General features: G+C 31.1%; 3 protein-coding genes across 3 annotated transcripts in view; 2 read left to right on the top strand and 1 right to left on the bottom strand.

The window, feature by feature from the left end:
- The window catches only part of LOC105255566 (flotillin-2), a 58,774-nt gene that overhangs the window by 22,037 nt on the left and 17,008 nt on the right, over positions 1-19,729 (bottom strand). The gene's annotated exons all lie outside the window — the stretch shown is intronic.
- LOC105255567 lies at positions 997-8,377 on the top strand. Its single transcript, XM_025406469.1, has 3 exons — positions 997-2,893; positions 6,188-8,061; positions 8,174-8,377. The coding sequence occupies exons 1-3, from the start codon at positions 1,012-1,014 to the stop codon at positions 8,315-8,317; spliced, it is 3,900 nt and encodes a 1,299-aa protein (XP_025262254.1). The 5' UTR covers positions 997-1,011; the 3' UTR covers positions 8,318-8,377.
- Positions 12,193-14,383, top strand: LOC112637235 (glucose dehydrogenase [FAD, quinone]-like). The gene is made up of 2 exons (XM_025406483.1): positions 12,193-14,040; positions 14,150-14,383. Exons 1-2 carry the CDS (start codon positions 12,241-12,243, stop codon positions 14,300-14,302), a joined length of 1,953 nt encoding a protein of 650 aa, XP_025262268.1. The 5' UTR covers positions 12,193-12,240; the 3' UTR covers positions 14,303-14,383.

Here is a 19,729-nt window from a genome sequence, read left to right on the forward strand (position 1 = left end):
AAAATATCGTGATAATAAGAATTTTTATAAGTGTGTCTAATGTCAAATTTTACATGGAAATTTATATGGAAATTGCATATCCATCTAAAAAGTCTAGTATATTATTTACATATAATCTTTGTGTGCAATTTGCAAATAATATATTTCGCAGTTATTTTCTATGGACTATAAATAAACATTATTGTGTCCGTTCATATTTATTAAGCTTTCAAAAATATTTAAGATTAATGAGATTCAAAAATATCTTTGTTATATTTATCTAAAATATCTATATTTAATATAATTTTCCATATATTTTCCAAATAAAGTGATTTCGTCGATTGAAGTGAAATGAATTTTGCGTAAAAATTTGTTTGCAAATCTGACTAAACTTTCTTCTAGTACTTTTTAACAATAAATATTGTTCACTTATAAATATCATTAATTTTGCAGGCACTGTACATAGATAGGTACTAGATTAATAGACAAAATTCGCTATGAAAATATATATATATATTGCCGTTAAATTCTTTTCTAGTTCCATATTCTAAAATTTAATTCAATATATTTCAATTCTTATTTTCAAATCGGAACATAGATTTTAATGCACAATTAATTTTTATATGCGCATGTACATATGCACGCACGCATATACATATACGTATACACACATACACATATACACGCATTACAAATTGAATTTTTTATTTAAATCAAAATATTTTTTTTAAAAACATTTTTCAAAAATAACATCGATATTTTCTGTCTATGTTTTTGTTCCATTATTTTTATTTAATTTTTTGTTATTGCAGGATGAATAATGATACAGCAAGAAATGATGTTTCATCGAAATTAATAGAAATATCATGAAGAATATATTTGATGTATCTTTGGACATTCACGGATCTGAAAAGATCGGCATGCGGTTACCTGAAGTTTCATTATGACAACCAATAAAAAAATTAAAGGGGAAGAGACAACAAGGATAGAATATTACAAAAAATTGGCGTAATAGAATTGCTTTCGTTAAAAATGGTTTTCAGTACAATAATAGTGACGTCAGCCTTGAAGGGTGCTATTAGCTTGATGGGTACAGGTTTATGGCTAGTGCCATTGTTAATCGCGGGCCTCTCTTATTATCATTATGATCAATTAGATCCCGAAAGTCGTCCTATCGATAGATATCCTCTATATTCTAATTATGATTTCATTGTGGTTGGCGGTGGATCAGCGGGAGCAGTAGTTGCCAGTCGGCTCTCAGAGATACCTGACTGGAACGTGTTATTATTGGAAGCTGGTCCGGATGAAAATGAAATCACGGATGTGCCATCTCTGGCCGCGTATCTGCAACTGACCAAACTGGATTGGAAATATAAGACTGAACCCACGGGTAAGGCTTGTCTAGCTATGAAAGGTGGCCGTTGCAACTGGCCACGTGGTAAAGTTTTAGGCGGTAGTAGTGTTCTTAATTATATGTTATACGTACGCGGTAATAGATATGATTACGACCATTGGGAGTCGCTAGGCAACTCTGGCTGGGGATATAAGCAAGTTCTTTATTACTTCAAAAAATCGGAAGATAATAGAAATCCATATCTACAGAAGAGTCCCTATCATGCAACTAATGGTTATTTAACAGTTCAAGAATCGCCATGGAAGACACCTTTGGTAGTCGCTTTTATTCAAGCGGGCGTTGAAATGGGATACGAGAATAGAGATATAAATGGCGAACGACAAACAGGATTTATGATATCTCAGGGAACTATTCGTAGAGGAAACAGATGCTCCACCGCAAAGGCTTTTCTACGACCTGTTCGATTGCGTAGGAATATTCATACGGCTATAAATAGCCATGTAACGAAAATCATAATCGATCCATTGACAATGAAAGCAATAGGCGTCGAATTCGTCAGAGACGGTCGCAAACAGATGGTGAGAGCGCGGAAGGAAGTAATATTATCAGCAGGTGCCATCAATAGTCCTCAAATACTGATGTTGTCGGGAATCGGACCAAAGGAGCATTTACGGCACATCGGTATTCCTGTTATTAAAGATCTTCGGGTCGGCGACAATCTTCAAGATCACGTAGGCATGGGCGGTTTGACATTCCTAATCGATAAACCAGTTGCTATAGTTCAGGATCGTTTTCAAGCGGCTCCGATGACGATGCACTACGTGGTCAATGGCAGAGGTCCCATGACGACCTTGGGTGGTGTTGAAGGTTACGCCTTTGTTAATACAAAATATGCTAATTATTCGATAGACTATCCGGATTTGCAATTTCACATGGCGCCAGCTTCTATTAATTCTGACGCGGGAGTACAAGTTCGGAAAATTTTTGGATTGACAGACGAAGTGTATAACACTGTATACAGGCCGATTACCAACAAAGACGCTTGGACTCTTATACCTGTGTTGTTGAGGCCCAAATCTCGTGGCACTATACGATTGAAAAATTCTAATCCCTTCCACAGTCCTCTTATCAACGCAAATTACTTTTCCGATCCAATGGACATCGCTGTTCTGGTAGAAGGTGTGAAAATTGCCATTAAAATCAGTGAAGCAAAAGTCTTCAAGCAATTCGGTTCGAGAATTCATCGTATCAAGTTGCCAGGATGTAAACACTTCAAGTTCGGTTCGGATGCCTATTGGGAATGTCATATTCGACATATTTCTGAAACAATTTATCACCCTGTTGGCACTGCCAAGATGGGACCGCCAACCGATCCTACAGCTGTAGTAGATCCAAGATTAAGAGTTTATGGTATTACGGGTCTTCGAGTCATCGATGCGTCTATCATGCCAACAATAAGCAGTGGCAATACAAATGCTCCTGTTATTATGATCGGCGAGAAAGGTGCCGATCTCATCAAGCAAGATTGGTTGCGATCATCATCGGGAAATAATCACGAAAGTGTGTACTAATAAAAAGTGAATTAATCAGAAGAAAACACTATTCATGAATTTTGATGCTAGAGAGAAAAATATATATAATAGAGAAAAATTTTTAATTTTGACAAATCTGAATAATGATTAATTGAATTTTGATATATCTAAATATATGATTGATAGAATATTTATTTTTGAGTTAATATTTCAATATCATGTGTATTATGTGCAATAAAATCGTATCAAATCGTATCGGGCAATATATATGAATAATTTTTGTTGATAATGTATCGTAATAAAATATTACGTAATTAAAAAAAATCAAAAACGTTTTAATGATAAGTCTTTGCAAGCTAGTTCAAGGCGCAGAATTACGATTATATAGAAACAATTAATTATAGTATGCATCTCAGGTACTATGTTTTTTATTAAAGTTTTTCAATTTTCTCATGTGCTATATATTCTAGTATATACCAAATAAGTTAATATATAAGTTCATTATTTTTAAATACAAATGATATTGAAAAAATAATTTTATTTTACAGTATCACACACATATATACATGCGCGCGATATACATATCTGCGCATGTACATATACATATATACAAAATGAGTTAATGGAAAAGATACTCTTAACGAAAAAACAAATTAAATCTAATATTTTTAGAATAACATTTTTCGTACAAAGCTCTGAAAAAAAGACTAAAATTTGGGAAATGTATAATATATTCATGCTTTTTTAAACTTTAACATGATTTCTAAATATCTTTAATAATCAATCTTCAATAAAGAGAAAGATGTCTAAATTATTTATTTAAATAAATGATATTAAACATTTAGTATGATCAATGAAATTTCATTTGTATTTTTATTTTGTGGCTTAAAATCAACTGATTTCTGAATAATTTACAAATAATATTATTTTAATATCTTTGCTCAGTATGTACAAATGTATGCAAATTTATGCTACGAGTTATTGTACATCTTGTATATGTGTGTACGTAGAATTTATAAAATAAGACTCCAAAGCCCAATGAAAAATGATCTTGTATGTCATAGTGATAAAGAAATGTCATATAAATATAAATCTTTCACAAAAATGCTTTCTAATAAATAATAATTTTAAAGTGTTCACTTACAGGAAATGAAAAAATAAAAATTCTAAAGAAATATTTTTAATAAGAACTGTTATGGTCAATAAATCGACAGAAGAAAAGAATTGGTTAAAATAATCTGCACATTTTCTATTCGATTTCTTTGGTTGAAGATGTTGCACATATTTTGTATTGAAATTGCCAATCTAATCTTCAGAGTCGCATTGTTGAGGATTGTCTAACAATATAAAATATTTAAGGAGCTTTCATAAGTTGTGTATTCAAGGAAGTCAGTTTTAAAAATTTTTTCCAAGTAAAAATTTTGAAAACTTTAAAATTTTTAATATTTTCTGGTAAATTGAAAATATGTATATATACTCTATCTATGTATGTGCACGTCTATATTATTTGTGTACTATGTGTATACGCGTGCGCGTATGTATGCGTATGTATGTATGTAATATAAATTTTTTTTATGATTTACTATTATTTTAGAGTTAAAATTTAAAACGGTGAATCTTTAATGTAAAAAGACACAGAAATATACTTTTTAGAGAAGTTTGACGAATTCAGGGAAAACTTCAAGACATTTACTGAAAAAAGGATAATTTAATGTATTATCTAATCGGAATAAAATTAAACATACTATTTTTAGTATTTTTGATATGCTAATATCATGCATTTATTGAAATTGGAAAACTTACATTTAAACTTACACTCTCGATCTATTATGTACTATATGTAAATATGTATATAGCACATATATATAAACAAGTGTGATTATGGTTCTGTATTACTTTGTGATTTATTAGTATAAAATGTTAAGCCAATTTGCAAATGAATCGAATGATCTTAAAAGTTGTTAAATTGTTTATGTTTATGGTGTGTTTTTTATTTTTATAATAATGTTATGAAAATAAAAAGTAAAAAGTATTTTTCCTTTTATATATATGTATATTCTCTCCTTATTTTCCGTACATTTTATAATGGTATTTCTTATAAATACAAATAATAAAATGTGCACTAAATAATTTTGAATTTGTAACAATACTTTTTCACAACTTTTATTATTTAAAAAAAATTTCTGGTCCTGCATGAAGTTACAATTTTAGTTCAAAAAAGTCTTTCATGATAATTAAATGCATAAAAAATAAGAGGCCAACAATACAGACTTACTTATTTTTGTTAAATGAGAATTGGTATTATTTTTCGATCAATTTATATTACAATATTTTTTCGTAAAATTTTTGGGATTTTTTCACGAAAGCGAGATATCTAACAAAATCTCTTTTATACATCGGAATCTAAACAATTTCTATTCAAAAAACGAAATTTTTTTGAGAAAAATTCTATCCCTTCATCGACATATTTACCTTGATTTGATCAAAATAGCTTAACGTTATTTTTCTTTGTGATATTAATAAAAGTTTTTAATAATTATAAATAATTAAAGTAGTGCTCCACTTGTAATATTAATAAACAGATATCCATATATGCGCAATAATTAATCACTCATAAAAAAAAGTAAAAATATGTGTATAAACTCGGAATATAAACGATACTGATACATAACATCGCATCTATTATAATTTTACATAAGATTAATGTCACAGTGATAATTGACAGCATTATTGAAGAGTGCGAGAAAATATCAAAATATTTAACGAGTAAACATTTGTTATAATACGCGTGAAAAATGTCTTGTAATAGCGAATATATATTTATTCAATGTTACGACAATTCATATGACATAATTAAACGTGCTTTATTTTTTTATTATCCTTTGCATTATTGAAGATTGAATATCTTTTATCTTTCTCTTATCTTGATATTGTTTAAATATGTAAGAATATTTTTATAATAGTATTTGTTTTTCAATTATTAACATTAACAATCGATTATTAATTCCATGTTTCGTACTTAATATATTTGTTATATTATTTTCATATTTGTACAATAGTAGTTTCTATAAACATTTAAAAACTATTTACATTCAAACTATTTTAAGATTTCATTACATTCATTACATTCATGTATTATCTTCATAATAATATGACAATATAATTAAGATCAAAAGTGTATTAAGAGCGAATCACTACTAAGTGCTTTATATTATATTTCTTATATACAAGTTTATCATTATATGCATTATTTTATCAAGTTATGTTTAATACAAGTCTGCGTATACAGCGACACCTATAAATACATGAATTTCAATGTCAGTATATATATTCAGACACTCAGATGCAGTTCTCTTATTATATGTGCACCACTCGACACGTTGCATTCGCTTAAATATGTTGAGCAAGCTGCAGATAGTCCTTCGCCTTCTTAGTATCGCTGCAATGATTGTTTTGATACAATCAAACATGCAATCTTCATCGAAACGGTTTCGTCATCTGTACAGCGATGATGTGAATATATCGAATTTAACAAATGTGTTCAGAGCGATTGTCGGACTTTTGAACTTTTTGGACCAGGGTCAACGTTATTTAAATAAGGAATTACCGGATATTACCCCTAAATTCGGAGATGTATACGATTTTGTGGTGATTGGTGCCGGTACGGCTGGTGCTGCGATAGCCGCGAGATTGAGTGAAATTTCTCAGGTCAAGGTATTATTGATCGAAGCTGGATCTAATGAGAATTTGATCATGGACATTCCGTTAGCCGTTCACTTTCTACAACTAAATAATGACGTTAATTGGAAGTATCGATCCAAGCCATCCAACAAATATTGTCTCGGTATGAACGACAACAGTTGTAACTGGCCGAGGGGAAAAGTGATGGGCGGCAGCAGCGTGTTAAACTATATGATTGCTACCAGAGGCGGCGCCGAAGATTACGATCGCTGGGCTAAAATGGGAAATGAAGGTTGGGCTTACAAAGACGTCCTCAAATACTTCAAGAAATTGGAAACAATCGACATTCCGGAATTGAAATCGGATACTATATATCATGGAAAAAAGGGACCATTGAACATCGCTTACCCACCTTTTCATACAGTATTAGCAGAAGCTTTCTTAAAAGGTGGCAAAGAGCTAAAATATCCTACAGTAGATTACAACGGAAAGGATATAATAGGATTTTCATATTTGCAAAGCACGATTAAAAACGGTATGCGCATGAGCAGTAATAGAGCATACCTATACCCTATACATGATAGCAAAAATCTTCACGTGACTCAAAAAAGCATGGTGAGAAAAGTATTAATAGATCGTCGTACAAATCGAACGATTGGTGTAGAGTTTACTAAATATGGTCGGATTATATCCGTATTCGCAAAGAAAGAAGTAATATTATGCGCGGGTGCTATTGGATCGCCTCAATTACTAATGTTGTCCGGCATTGGACCAGCTGAACATCTCACCAAACTCGGCATAGATGTTGTTCGAAATGCGCCAGTCGGGGAAAATTTGATGGATCATGTATCTTTTGGTGGACTGACATGGATAACGAATGACCTAGAAAGCATAAAAATGCAGGACATAATCAATCCTATGCATCCATATGTAGCGGATTTTTTAACAAAACAATCGGGACCAGTTACAATTCCGGGTGCATGTGAGGCTCTTGGTTTCATCAATACTAAGGATCCAGAAAAACACAGCGGTTTACCGGATACAGAATTATTGTTTGTTGGTGGTGGTTTCAAAGGAGATCTTCTTCTTCCGATTGTAATGGGTTTGAATCCCGAAATGAGTCAAATATGGAATAAATATCTCGATAAACATGGCTGGACAATAATGCCAATACTGTTGAAACCAAAAAGTCGTGGACGGATAAGATTATTGGCTAATGATGTTAATGTTAAACCTGAGATTGTGCCAAATTACTTCGATGATGTGGAGGATATCGAGACGATGATTGCTGGTATTAAGGTTGCGATAAAAATCGGTCAAACGAAGGCGATGCAGATGTTTGATTCGCAATTGTCTAATGATACTTTTCCCGAATGTGAAGGTTACACTTATGATTCCTTTGCTTATTGGGAATGTGCAATCAGAACGATTTCTTGTACTATGTATCATTACTCCGGTACTTGTAAGATGGGGCCGAGAGAGGATCCAACTGCTGTCGTCGATCCTAAATTAAAGGTATTTGAAAGACACGATAACATATTTATAAAGTACAATATATATTATAATTTACAACGTTTATATATAAATTTATGAATTACACAATTTTGCAAGCTAATGTTTTGCATAGGTAATCGGTGTTCAAGGATTGAGAGTAGCAGATGCATCTATCATGCCTGAAATTATAGCGGGGCATACAAACATACCTACTTATATGATTGCCGAAAAACTAGCAGATATGGTTAAAGAAGAATGGGGATACTTGAAGAAGTGACAATCGTAATATTTCACAAAACAGTTATACCAATTTTCACGCGTAATATGTTGTAAACAATCAAAGTTGTAAACAAAATGCTCAATTAGAACAAAGTTAGGCAAAACTCATTCGATTAATTAAAAAAAAAATGATTCTAAAAAATATTAAAAAAGAAAGCAAAGAAAAAAACAAGTTCTTAAATTATTTTATTTAAATTATTCAAGTTATTTCAAATTATTTCTTCATATTGTATTTAAATTATTAAAACAATTATTTCATTATTATTTATAACATTTAAGTATATTACAGAAAACACAGAGAAAAATTAAGGTTAATAAAGTTATAAAAATTAGATTAAAATATTATTTTCAAAAAAATACATTTAAAGAGTCTTTCTGTAGCATTAAATATTCATACATCAAAATATTTATTTATTAGAAATACCAAAAATAAGAGAAAAATAGATATTTATGAATATGAATATTTATTTGTAAAATATTGTTTTAATGAGATAATAAAATTAATAAAAATTTTTATAAAAGAATATTCTAATTTTTACGCCGATTATCTTTGCTGTAATGTACTATATTATTATTTGTTATTAATTTCATTACAAGTACTGTAAATTAGAACACTACCTTCACAATCAAATATTCAATCTTCTCAATTTTCTCAAATTAACTTTAAATAATGCGTTATTACATATTAAACTGTTTTATTTCTAGCAATGATAGAAGACGAAAAATAATAGATCGAATTTCCAAATATTTTAAATTTATATATACATTATTCAAACTACAATACTTTTAAATATTATTTACTTTCTGATAGTTTTAATTTTTTATTTTTATTATTTTCAATAGAAGCTAATTTGTTTAAAATCAAAATAGTTAAAAGAATTTTTCTACCTTCACATATTATAAATCATATATTATACACGCCAGTAAAAATAGGGATATATAAGAGAAGGTCAATGAGTCTTATTCGGTCAATTCGGGCAGAATCCGTGACAATGACATTGACGCATATTCCATATTGAAGAGAGCACTCACATTTCTCAGCCCAACGAATAATTACTAGAAAACAATATTCGTGGACTAGAAAAATGTATGAGGTGACGAGTGACTGAATCGGGAATCAAACCCGAGGTCTTCCACATTCCGAGCAACTACTCTAAACTCACTGAGCTAGAACGTCATCTAATGCTGTTTTTATATACAGGGTGTCAGGGAATTTTTGACTTTTACGAAGTAACGAGGTAGATTGGCTCAAGTTAAGAAAGAAGGACGTCTATTGTTTTGTGATTGTCGCAATAATTAACGAAAAATGAAATAAAGAAGATTGGCCTTCGCCACGCACTTACACACTCATCGCTCCTTCCCCAATCACCGCTTCGCCGCGCATCGTCATTATGTTACAGTCAGATCACCTTCGCCGTCGTGTGCTTCTAGCCACTACATTGGCCGATCTTCTTTATTTAATTTTTCGTTAATAATTGCGACAATCACAAAACAATAGAGGTTCTTCCTTCTTAATTTGAGACAATTTACCTCCTTACTTCGTGAAAGCCAAAAATTCCCTGATACTCTATAGATTCCTGAGCGATGTATGCAAAGATTTTCTTGTTCGATATATGGAATGCCGATTGGCACGAAGGATACTTAAAAACCCTTGCTGACCCTGAGATCGACATTGCTAAACCACTTGCTATTTTTAACCAAAATTAGTAGAATTTTTTAATGTTATCTTGAAATACAAAATAAAATCAAGAGTATTTGTGCGTACTTCACAATATATGCGATTTATACATATTCGTGTGTGTGAAGTTAGTGTATCATTTTATGGAAAATCATAAATAGTTAAGAGTTCTGGATTTATTTACAATAGTTCTTTATTTACAATAGAGTTGTTGATAGTTTAAACAAATAATTCTAGTGATTAAAGCAAAGAAAATGCCTTAGGATAAACTGATATGCCAACTTCACGCAGCATATCACTTTGTATTATGAAAATTTTCCTTATCAATAATTGTTCAAATTTAAAAGATTTATAGTTTTACATGAGTTCTAAGAAGAGTTTTGCCTTTCGAATTAAAAAAATATTAAAATAAAATGAAGAAACCTCTTATCTTCAGATGTATACGGATGATATGCTGGCCGTATTTCGATATTTCTGTTTATTCCAAAACAGTTCTCGCATAATTCTGAGCATATTAATAACTTTTCCAAAGAGTTCTAGTTATGAAAATACTTAGAAAATTTTGTAAACAATATTCTGGCATAATTCTGAGCATGTACAGTGCCTTTCGAAATAGATATGATGATAAAAATATTTACAATTTGTTTTAATCACTAGAATTATTTCTTTAAACTATCAGGAACTCTAGAACTATTGTAAATAAAGCCAGAACTCTTAATTATTCATGATTTTCCACAAAATGTTACGCTAACAGAAAAGTCCTTATCATGCAATTAATGGTTATTTAACAGTTCAAGAATCGCCATGGAAGACACCATTGATAGTCGCTTTTATTTAAGCGGATGTTGAAATGGGATACGAAAATAGATATATAAATAGCGAACGACAAAACAGGTTTTATGATAACTCAAGGAACTATTTGTAGAGGAAACAGATGCTCCGCCTCAAAGGCTTCTTCACGACCTGTTCGATTGCGTAGGAATATTCATACGGCTATAAATAACCATGTAACGAAAATCATAATCGATCCATTGACAATGAAAGCAATAGGCGTCGAATTCGTCAGAGACGGTCGCAAATAGATGGTGAGACCGCGGAAGGAAGTAATATTGTCAGCAGGTGCCATCAACAGTCCTCAAATAATGATGTTGTCGGGAATCGGATATCCAAAGGAGCATTTACGGCACATCGGTATCCCTGTTATTAAAGATCTTCGGGTCGGTGACAATCTTCAAGATCACGTAGGCATGGGCGGTTTGATATTCCTAATTGATAAACCAGTTGCTATAGTTCAGGATCGTTTTCAAGCGGCTCCGATGACGTTGCACTACGTGGTCAATGGCCGAGGTCCCATGACAACCTTGGGTGGTGTTGAATGTTACGCCTTTGTTAATACAAAATATGCTAATTATTCGATCGAATATCCGGATTTGCAATTTCACATGGCGCCAGCTTCTATTAATTTTGACGCGGGAGTACAAGTTTGGAAAATTTGCTCGGCAAGAACTGCACATTTCGGCCGATTTTCAGCTGGCTCCGCCTAGCGCATCCCCCCTTTCCTCCCCGTCTCACGCAAAGCCTACGAGCCGCTCGGCGGTCAGGAGCGGGCGTATGGCAATAGCTTTCCAAGTCACCCATGAGGTACTATTGTTGACGCGGTTTTTTTAAAATGGTATCCCCAGGCCTAATCCACTGATGACTAAAACGACCTTTTAACTAATTACATAAGACGATAAAGTTTATCACGTCTTATGCGACTTGCTACATGCCGTATGCAAATAGATGTTCCTGATCTCGCTTATAAAAAATCCCGAAAGTCATAAATATTCATATCAATTATTATTTATAATTCCGTGCAATTAGTTAAAAGGTCGTTTTGGTCATCAGTGAATTAGGCCTATTGAGGATATCACTTAAAAAAAACGCGCCAACAATAGTACCTCATGGGTCACGTGGAATGCTATTGGCCATATGCCCGCTCCTGAGCGCCGAGCGGCTCGTACGCTTTGCACGAGACGGCAAGGTAAAGGGGGACGCGCTAGGCGGAGCCAACCGAAAATCAGCTGAAATGTGCAGCTCTTGCCGAGATCTGCGTTATTTTATCAAGTTATGTTTAATACAAGTCTGCGTATACAGCGACACCTATAAATACATGAATTTCAATGTCAGTATATATATTCAGACATTCAGATGCAGTTCTCTTATTATATGTGTATCACTCGACACGTTACATTCGCTTAGATATGTTGAGCAAGCTGCAGATAGCTTTTTGCCTTCTTAGTATAGCTGCAATGATCGTTCCGATACAATCGAACAGACAAGCTTCATCGAAGCGGTTTCGTAATCTGTACAGTGATGATGTAAATATATCGAATGTAACAAATGTCTTCAGAGCGAATATCGGACTTTTGAACTTTTTGGACCAGGGTCAACGTTATCTAAATAAGGAATTACCGGATATTACCCCTAAATTCGGAGATGTATACGATTTTGTGGTGATTGGTGCCGGTACGGCTGGTGCTGCGATAGCCGCGAGATTGAGTGAAATTTCTCAGGTCAAGGTATTACTGATCGAAGCTGGATCTAATGAGAATTTAATCATGGACATTCCGTTAATCGCTTACATCCTACAACTAAGTAATGACGTTAATTGGAAGTATCGAACCAAGCCATCCAACAAATATTGTCTCGGTATGAACGACAACAGTTGTAACTGGCCGAGGGGAAAAGTGATGGGCGGCAGCAGCGTGTTAAACTATATGATTGCTACCAGAGGCGGCGCCGAAAATTACGATCGCTGGGCTAAAATGGGAAATGAAGGTTGGGCTTACAAAGACGTCCTCAAATACTTCAAGAAATTGGAAACAATCGATATTCCGGAATTGAAATCGGATACTATATATCATGGAAAAAAGGGACCATTGAACATCGCTTACCCACATTTTCATACAGTATTAGCAGAAGCTTTCTTAAAAGCTGGCAAAGAGCTAAAATATCCTACAGTAGATTACAACGGAAAGGATATAATAGGATTTTCATATTTGCAGAGCACGATTAAAAACGGTATGCGCATGAGCAGTAATAGAGCATACCTATACCCTATACATGATCGCAAAAATCTTCACGTAACTCAAAAAAGCATGGTGAGAAAAGTATTAATAGATCGTCGTACAAATCGAACGATTGGTGTAGAGTTTACTAAATATGGTCGGATTATATCCGTGTTCGCAAGGAAAGAAGTAATATTATGCGCGGGTGCCATTGGATCGCCGCAATTACTAATGTTATCCGGCATTGGACCGGCTAAACATCTCGCCAAACTCGGCATAGATGTTGTTCGAAATGCGCCGGTCGGGGAAAATTTGATGGATCATATATCCTTTGGTGGACTGACATGGATAACGAATGACCCAATAAGCTTAAAAATGCAGGACGTATTCAATCCTACGTATCCTTTTTTAGCGGATTTCTTAACAAAACAATCAGGACCATTTACAATTCCGGGTGCATGTGAGGCTCTTGGTTTCATCAATACTAAGGATCCAGAAAAACACAGCGGTTTACCGGATATAGAATTATTGTTTATCGGTACTGGTATCAAAGGAGATCTTCTTCTTCCGATTGTAATGGGTTTGAATCCCGAAATGAGTCAAATATGGAATAAATATCTCTATAAATATGGCTGGACAATAATACCAATGCTGTTGAAACCAAAAAGTCGTGGACGGATAAGATTATTGGCTAATGATGTTAATGTTAAACCTGAGATTGTGCCAAATTATTTCAATGATGTGGAGGATATCGAGACGATGATTGCTGGTATTAAGATTGCGATAAAAATCGGTCAAACGAAGGCGATGCAGATGTTTGATTCGCAATTGTCTAATGATACTTTTCCCGAATGTGAAGGTTACACTTATGATTCCTTTGCTTATTGGGAATGTGCAATCAGAACGATTTCTTTTACTACGTATCATTACTCCGGTACTTGTAAGATGGGGCCGAGAGAGGACCCAACTGCTGTCGTCGATCCTAAATTAAAGGTATTTGAAAGACACGATAACATATTTATAAAGTACAATATATATTATAATCTACAATGTTTATATATAAATTTATGAATTTACACAATTTTGCTAATGTTTTGCATAGGTAATCGGTGTTCAAGGATTGAGAGTAGCAGATGCATCTATCATGCCTGAAATTATAGCGGGGCATACAAACATACCTACTTATATGATTGCCGAAAAACTAGCAGATATGGTTAAAGAAGAATGGGGATACTTGAAGAAGTCACAATCGTAATATTTCACAAAATAGTTATATTTTCACGCGTAATATGTTGTAAACAAAATGCTCAATTAAAACAAAGTTAGGCAAAACTCATTCGATTAATTAAAAAAATGATTCTAAAAAATATTAAAAAAGAAAGCAAAGAAAAAAATACAAGTTCTATTTAAATTATTTCATTTACGTTATTCAAGTTATTTCAAGTAATTTCTTCATATTGTAATTAAATTATTACAACAATTATTTCACTATTATTTATAACATTTAAGTATGTTAAAGAAAACACAGAGAAAAATTAAGGTTAATAAAGTTATAAAAATTAGATTAAAAAATTATTTTCAAAAAAATACATTTAAAGAATCTTTGTGTAGCATTAAATATACACACATAAAAATATTTATTTATTAAAAATACCAAAAATAGGAGAAAAAATAGATATTTACGAATATGAATATTTATTTGTAAAATATTGTTTTAATGAGATAATAAAAATAATAAAAGTTTTTATGAAAGAATATTCTAATTTTTACGCCGATTATCTTTGCTGTATTGTACTATATTATTATTTGTTATTAATTTCATTACAAGTACTATAAATTAGAACACTACCTTCAGAATCAAATATTCAATCTTCTCAATTTTCTCAAATTAACTTTAAATAATGCGTTATTACATATTAAACTGTTTTATTTCTAGCAATGATAGAAGACGAAAAATAATAGATCGAATTTGCAAATATTTTAGATTTATATATACATAATTCAAAGTACAATACTTTTAAATATTATTTACTTTCTGATAGTTTTAATTTTTTATTTTTATTATTTAGAATCAATAGAAGATAATTTCTTTAATTTTTCGTAAATTATTGCGACAATCACAAAACAATAGAGGTTCTTGCTTCTTAATTTGAGAAAATTTACCTCCTTACTTCGTGAAGGCCAAAAATTCCCTGTAGACACCTGTAAATTCCTGAGTGATGTATGCAAAGATTTATTTGCTCGATATATGGAATGCCGATTGGCACGAAGGATACCTAAAAAGTCGCTTGCTGACCTTGCGATCGACATTGATAAACCACTTTCTATTTTTAACCAAAATAAGTAAAATAAGTATTTTTTGATGTTATCTTGAAATACAAAATAAAATCAAGAGTATTTGTGCGTATTTCACAATATATGCGATTTATACATATTCGTGTGTGTGAAGTTAGCATATCATTTTGTGGAAAATCATAAATAATTAAGAGTTATGGCTTTATTTACAATAGTTCTAGACGTTGAAATGGGATACGAAAATAGATACATAAATAGCGAACGACAAATAGATTTTATGATATCTCAGGGAACTATTTGTAGAGGAAACAGATGCTCCGCCGCAAAGACTTTTTCACGACCTGTTCGATTGCGTAGGAATATTCATACGGCTATAAATAGCCATGTAACGAAAATCATAATCGATCCATTGACAATGAAAGCAATAGGCGTCGAATTCGTCAGAGACGGTCGCAAATAGATGGTGAGACCCCGCGGAAGGAAGTAATATTGTCAGCAGGTGCCATCAATAGTCCTCAAATAATGATGTTGTCGGGAATCGGATATCCAAAGGAGCATTTACGGCACATCGGTATTCCTGTTATTAAAGATCTTCGGGTCGGTGACAATCTTCAAGATCACGTAGGCATGGGCGGTTTGACATTCCTAATTGATAAACCAGTTGCTATAGTTCGGGATCGTTTTCAAGCGGCTCCGATAACGTTGCACTACGTGGTCAATGGCCGAGGTCCCATGACAACCTTGGGTGGTGTTGAATGTTACGCCTATGTTAATACAAAATATGCTAATTCGATCGAATATCCGGATTTGCAATTTCATATGGCGCCAGCTTCTATTAATTCTGACGCAGGAGTACAAGTTCGGAAAATTTTTAAATTGACAGACGAAGTGTATAACACACTGTATACAGATTGATTACCAACATAGACGCTTGGACTCTTATACACACTTGTGTTGTTAAGACCCAAGTCTCTGCCACTATACGATTGAAAAATTCTAACACCTGCCACACCTAGGAGAAAAATTTTTAATTTTGACAAATCTGAATAATGATTAATTGAATTTTGATATATCGAAATATATGATTGATTGAATATTTATTTTTGAGTTATAATATTTCAATATCATGTGTATTATGTGCAATAAAATCGTATCAAATCGTATCATGCAATATATATGAATAATTTTGGTTGATAATGTATCGTAATAAAATATTACGTAATTAAAAAAATCAAAAACGTTTTAATGATAAGTCTTTGCAAGGTAGTTCAAGGCGCAGAATTACGATGATATAGAAACAATTAATTATAGTATGCCTCTCAGGTACTATGTTTTTTATTGAAGTTTTTCAATTTTCTCATGTGCTATATATTCTAGTATATACCAAATAAGTTAATATATAAGTTTCATTATTTTTAAATACAAATGATATTGAAAAAATAATTTTATTTTACAGTATCACACACATATATACATGCGCGCGATATACATACCCCCCTGCGCATGTACATATACATATATACAAAATGAGTTAATGGAAAAGATACTCTTAACGAAAAAACAAATTAAATCTAATATTTTTAGAATAACATTTTTCGTACAAAGCTCTGAAAAAAAAAGACTAAAATTTGGGAAATGTATAATATATTCATGCTTTTTTAAACTTTAACATGATTTCTAAATATCTTTAATAATCAACCTTCAATAAAGAGAAAGATGTGCTAAATTATTTATTTAAATAAATGATATTAAACATTTAGTATGATCAATGAAATTTCATTTGTATTTTTATTTTGTGGCTTAAAATCAACTGATTTCTGAATAATTTACAAATAATATTATTTTAATATCTTTGCTTAGTATGTACAAATGTATGCAAATTTATGCTACGAGTTATTGTACATCTTGTATATGTGTGTACGTAGAATTTATAAAATAAGACTCCAAAGCCCAATGAATAATGATCTACTATGTCATAGTGATAAAGAAATGTCATATAAATATAAATCTTTCACAAAAAAAAATGTTTTCTAAATAATAATTTTAAAGTGTTCACTTACAGGAAATGAAAAAATAAAAATTCTAAAGAAATATTTTTAATAAGAACTGTTATGATCAATAAATCGACAGAGGAAAAGAATTGGTTAAAATAATCTGCATATTTTCTATTCGATTTCTTTGGTTGAAGATGTTGCACATATTTTGTATCGAAATTGCCAATCTAATCTTCAGAGTCACATTGTTGAGGATTGTCTAACAATATAAAATATTTAAGGAGCTTTCATATGTTGTGTATTCAAGGAAGCCATTTAAAAATTTTTTCCAAGTAAAAATTTTGAAAACTTTTAAATTTTTAATATTTTTTGGTAAATTGAAAATATGTATATATACTCTATCTATGTATGTGCACGTCTATATTATTTGTGTACTATGTGTGTACGCGTGCGCGTATGTATGCGTATGTATGTATGTGATATAAATTTTTTTTATGATTTACTATTATTTTAGAGTTAAAATTTAAAACGGTGAATCTTTAATGTAAAAAGACACAGAAATATACTTTTTAGAGAAGTTTGACGAATTCAGGAAAAACTTCAAGACATTTACTGAAAAAAGGATAATTTAATGTATTATCTATAATCGGATTAAAATTGAACATACTATTTTTAGTATTTTTGATATGCTAATATCATGCATTTGAAATTGGAAAACTTACATTTAAACTTACACTCTCGATCTATTATGTACTATATGTAAATATGTATATAGCACATATATATAAACAAGTGTGATTATGGTTCTGTATTACTTTGTGATTTATTAGTATAAAATGTTAAGCCAATTTGCAAATGAACCGAATGATCTTAAAAGTTGTTAAATTGTTTATGTTTATGGTGTGTTTTTTGTTTATTTTTATAATAATGTTATGAAATAAAAAATAAAAAGTATTTTTCCTTATATATATATGTATATTCTCTCCTTATTTTCCGTATACATTTTATAATGGTATTTCTTATAAATACAAATAATTTTGAATTTGTAACAATACTTTTTCACAACTTTTATTATTTAAAAAAAATTTCTGGTCCTGCATGAAGTTACAATTTTAGTTCAAAAAAGTCTTTCATGATAATTAAATGCATAAAAAATAAGAGGCCAACAATACAGACTTACTTATTTTTGTTAAATGAGAATTGGTATTATTTTTCGATCAATTTATATTATAATATTTTTTCGTAAAATTTTTGGGATTTTTTCACGAAAGCGAGATATCTAACAAAATCTCTTTTATGCATCGGAATCTAAACAATTTCTATTCGAAAAACGAAATTTTTTTGAGAAAAATTCTATCCCTTCATCGACATATTTACCTTGATTTGATCAAAATAGCTTTGAAATAATGTAATAAAAATTTTTACTAATACATATTTACTAAAATCTTTTTATAATACTATACTATACTGCCTGAAATGCCTTTTCATTTCAAAAATATTTTCTTTTACATATTATCTGGCTAATTTAAAGACAATTTTTCCTAAGCAAAAATTTGAGGTATCAATGATTGTTAAATTATAAACGATTGAAAAAGAAGGGCTTTTCGCAAACTAAACTTTATGGAAACTTAAAAGATCAATACAACTATATTTTTCAGTTAATTTCAAATTTATTTTACTAAAATTATACACACATATATACATATAAAGTAAATTATCAGTTCTTTGCATGTTGTTCTTTTTTTCTATGTAAGTATTGTAGTTTAAATTATAAATTAATGTATATATGTATGTATATAGTAATGTATACGGCAATAAAATGATATTTTATATTTGCATATTGCAATCAACCTGTTCCAATTCTCTCTCTCTCTCTCTCTCCTCCCCCCCTCTCTCCTCTCTCTCTCTCACTCTCACTCACTCACTGCGTGCGTGCACACATGTATATACGAGATTGTACGTAAATCTTTTAACGTTATTTTTCTTTGTGATATTAATAAAAGTTTTTAATAATTATAAATAATTAAAGTAGTGCTCCACTTGTAATATTAATAAACAGATATCCACATATCCGCAATAATTAATCACTCATAAAAAAAAGTAAAAATATGTGTATAAACTCGGAATATAAACGATACTGATACATAACATCGCATCTATTATAATTTTACATAAGATTAATGTCACAGTGATAATTGACAGCATTATTGAAGAGTGCGAGAAAAGATCAAAATGTTTAACGAGTAAACATTTGTTATAATACGCGTGAAAAATGTCTTGTAATAGCGAATATATATTTATTCAATGTTACGACAATTCATATGACATAATTAAACGTGTTTTATTTTTTTATTATCCTTTGCATTATTGAAGATTGAATATCTTTTATCTTT

The sequence above is a fragment of the Camponotus floridanus genome, unplaced genomic scaffold (assembly GCF_003227725.1).
Source record: "Camponotus floridanus strain SB8 unplaced genomic scaffold, Cflo_v7.5 scaffold145, whole genome shotgun sequence".
NCBI classification, from domain to species: domain Eukaryota; kingdom Metazoa; phylum Arthropoda; class Insecta; order Hymenoptera; family Formicidae; genus Camponotus; species Camponotus floridanus.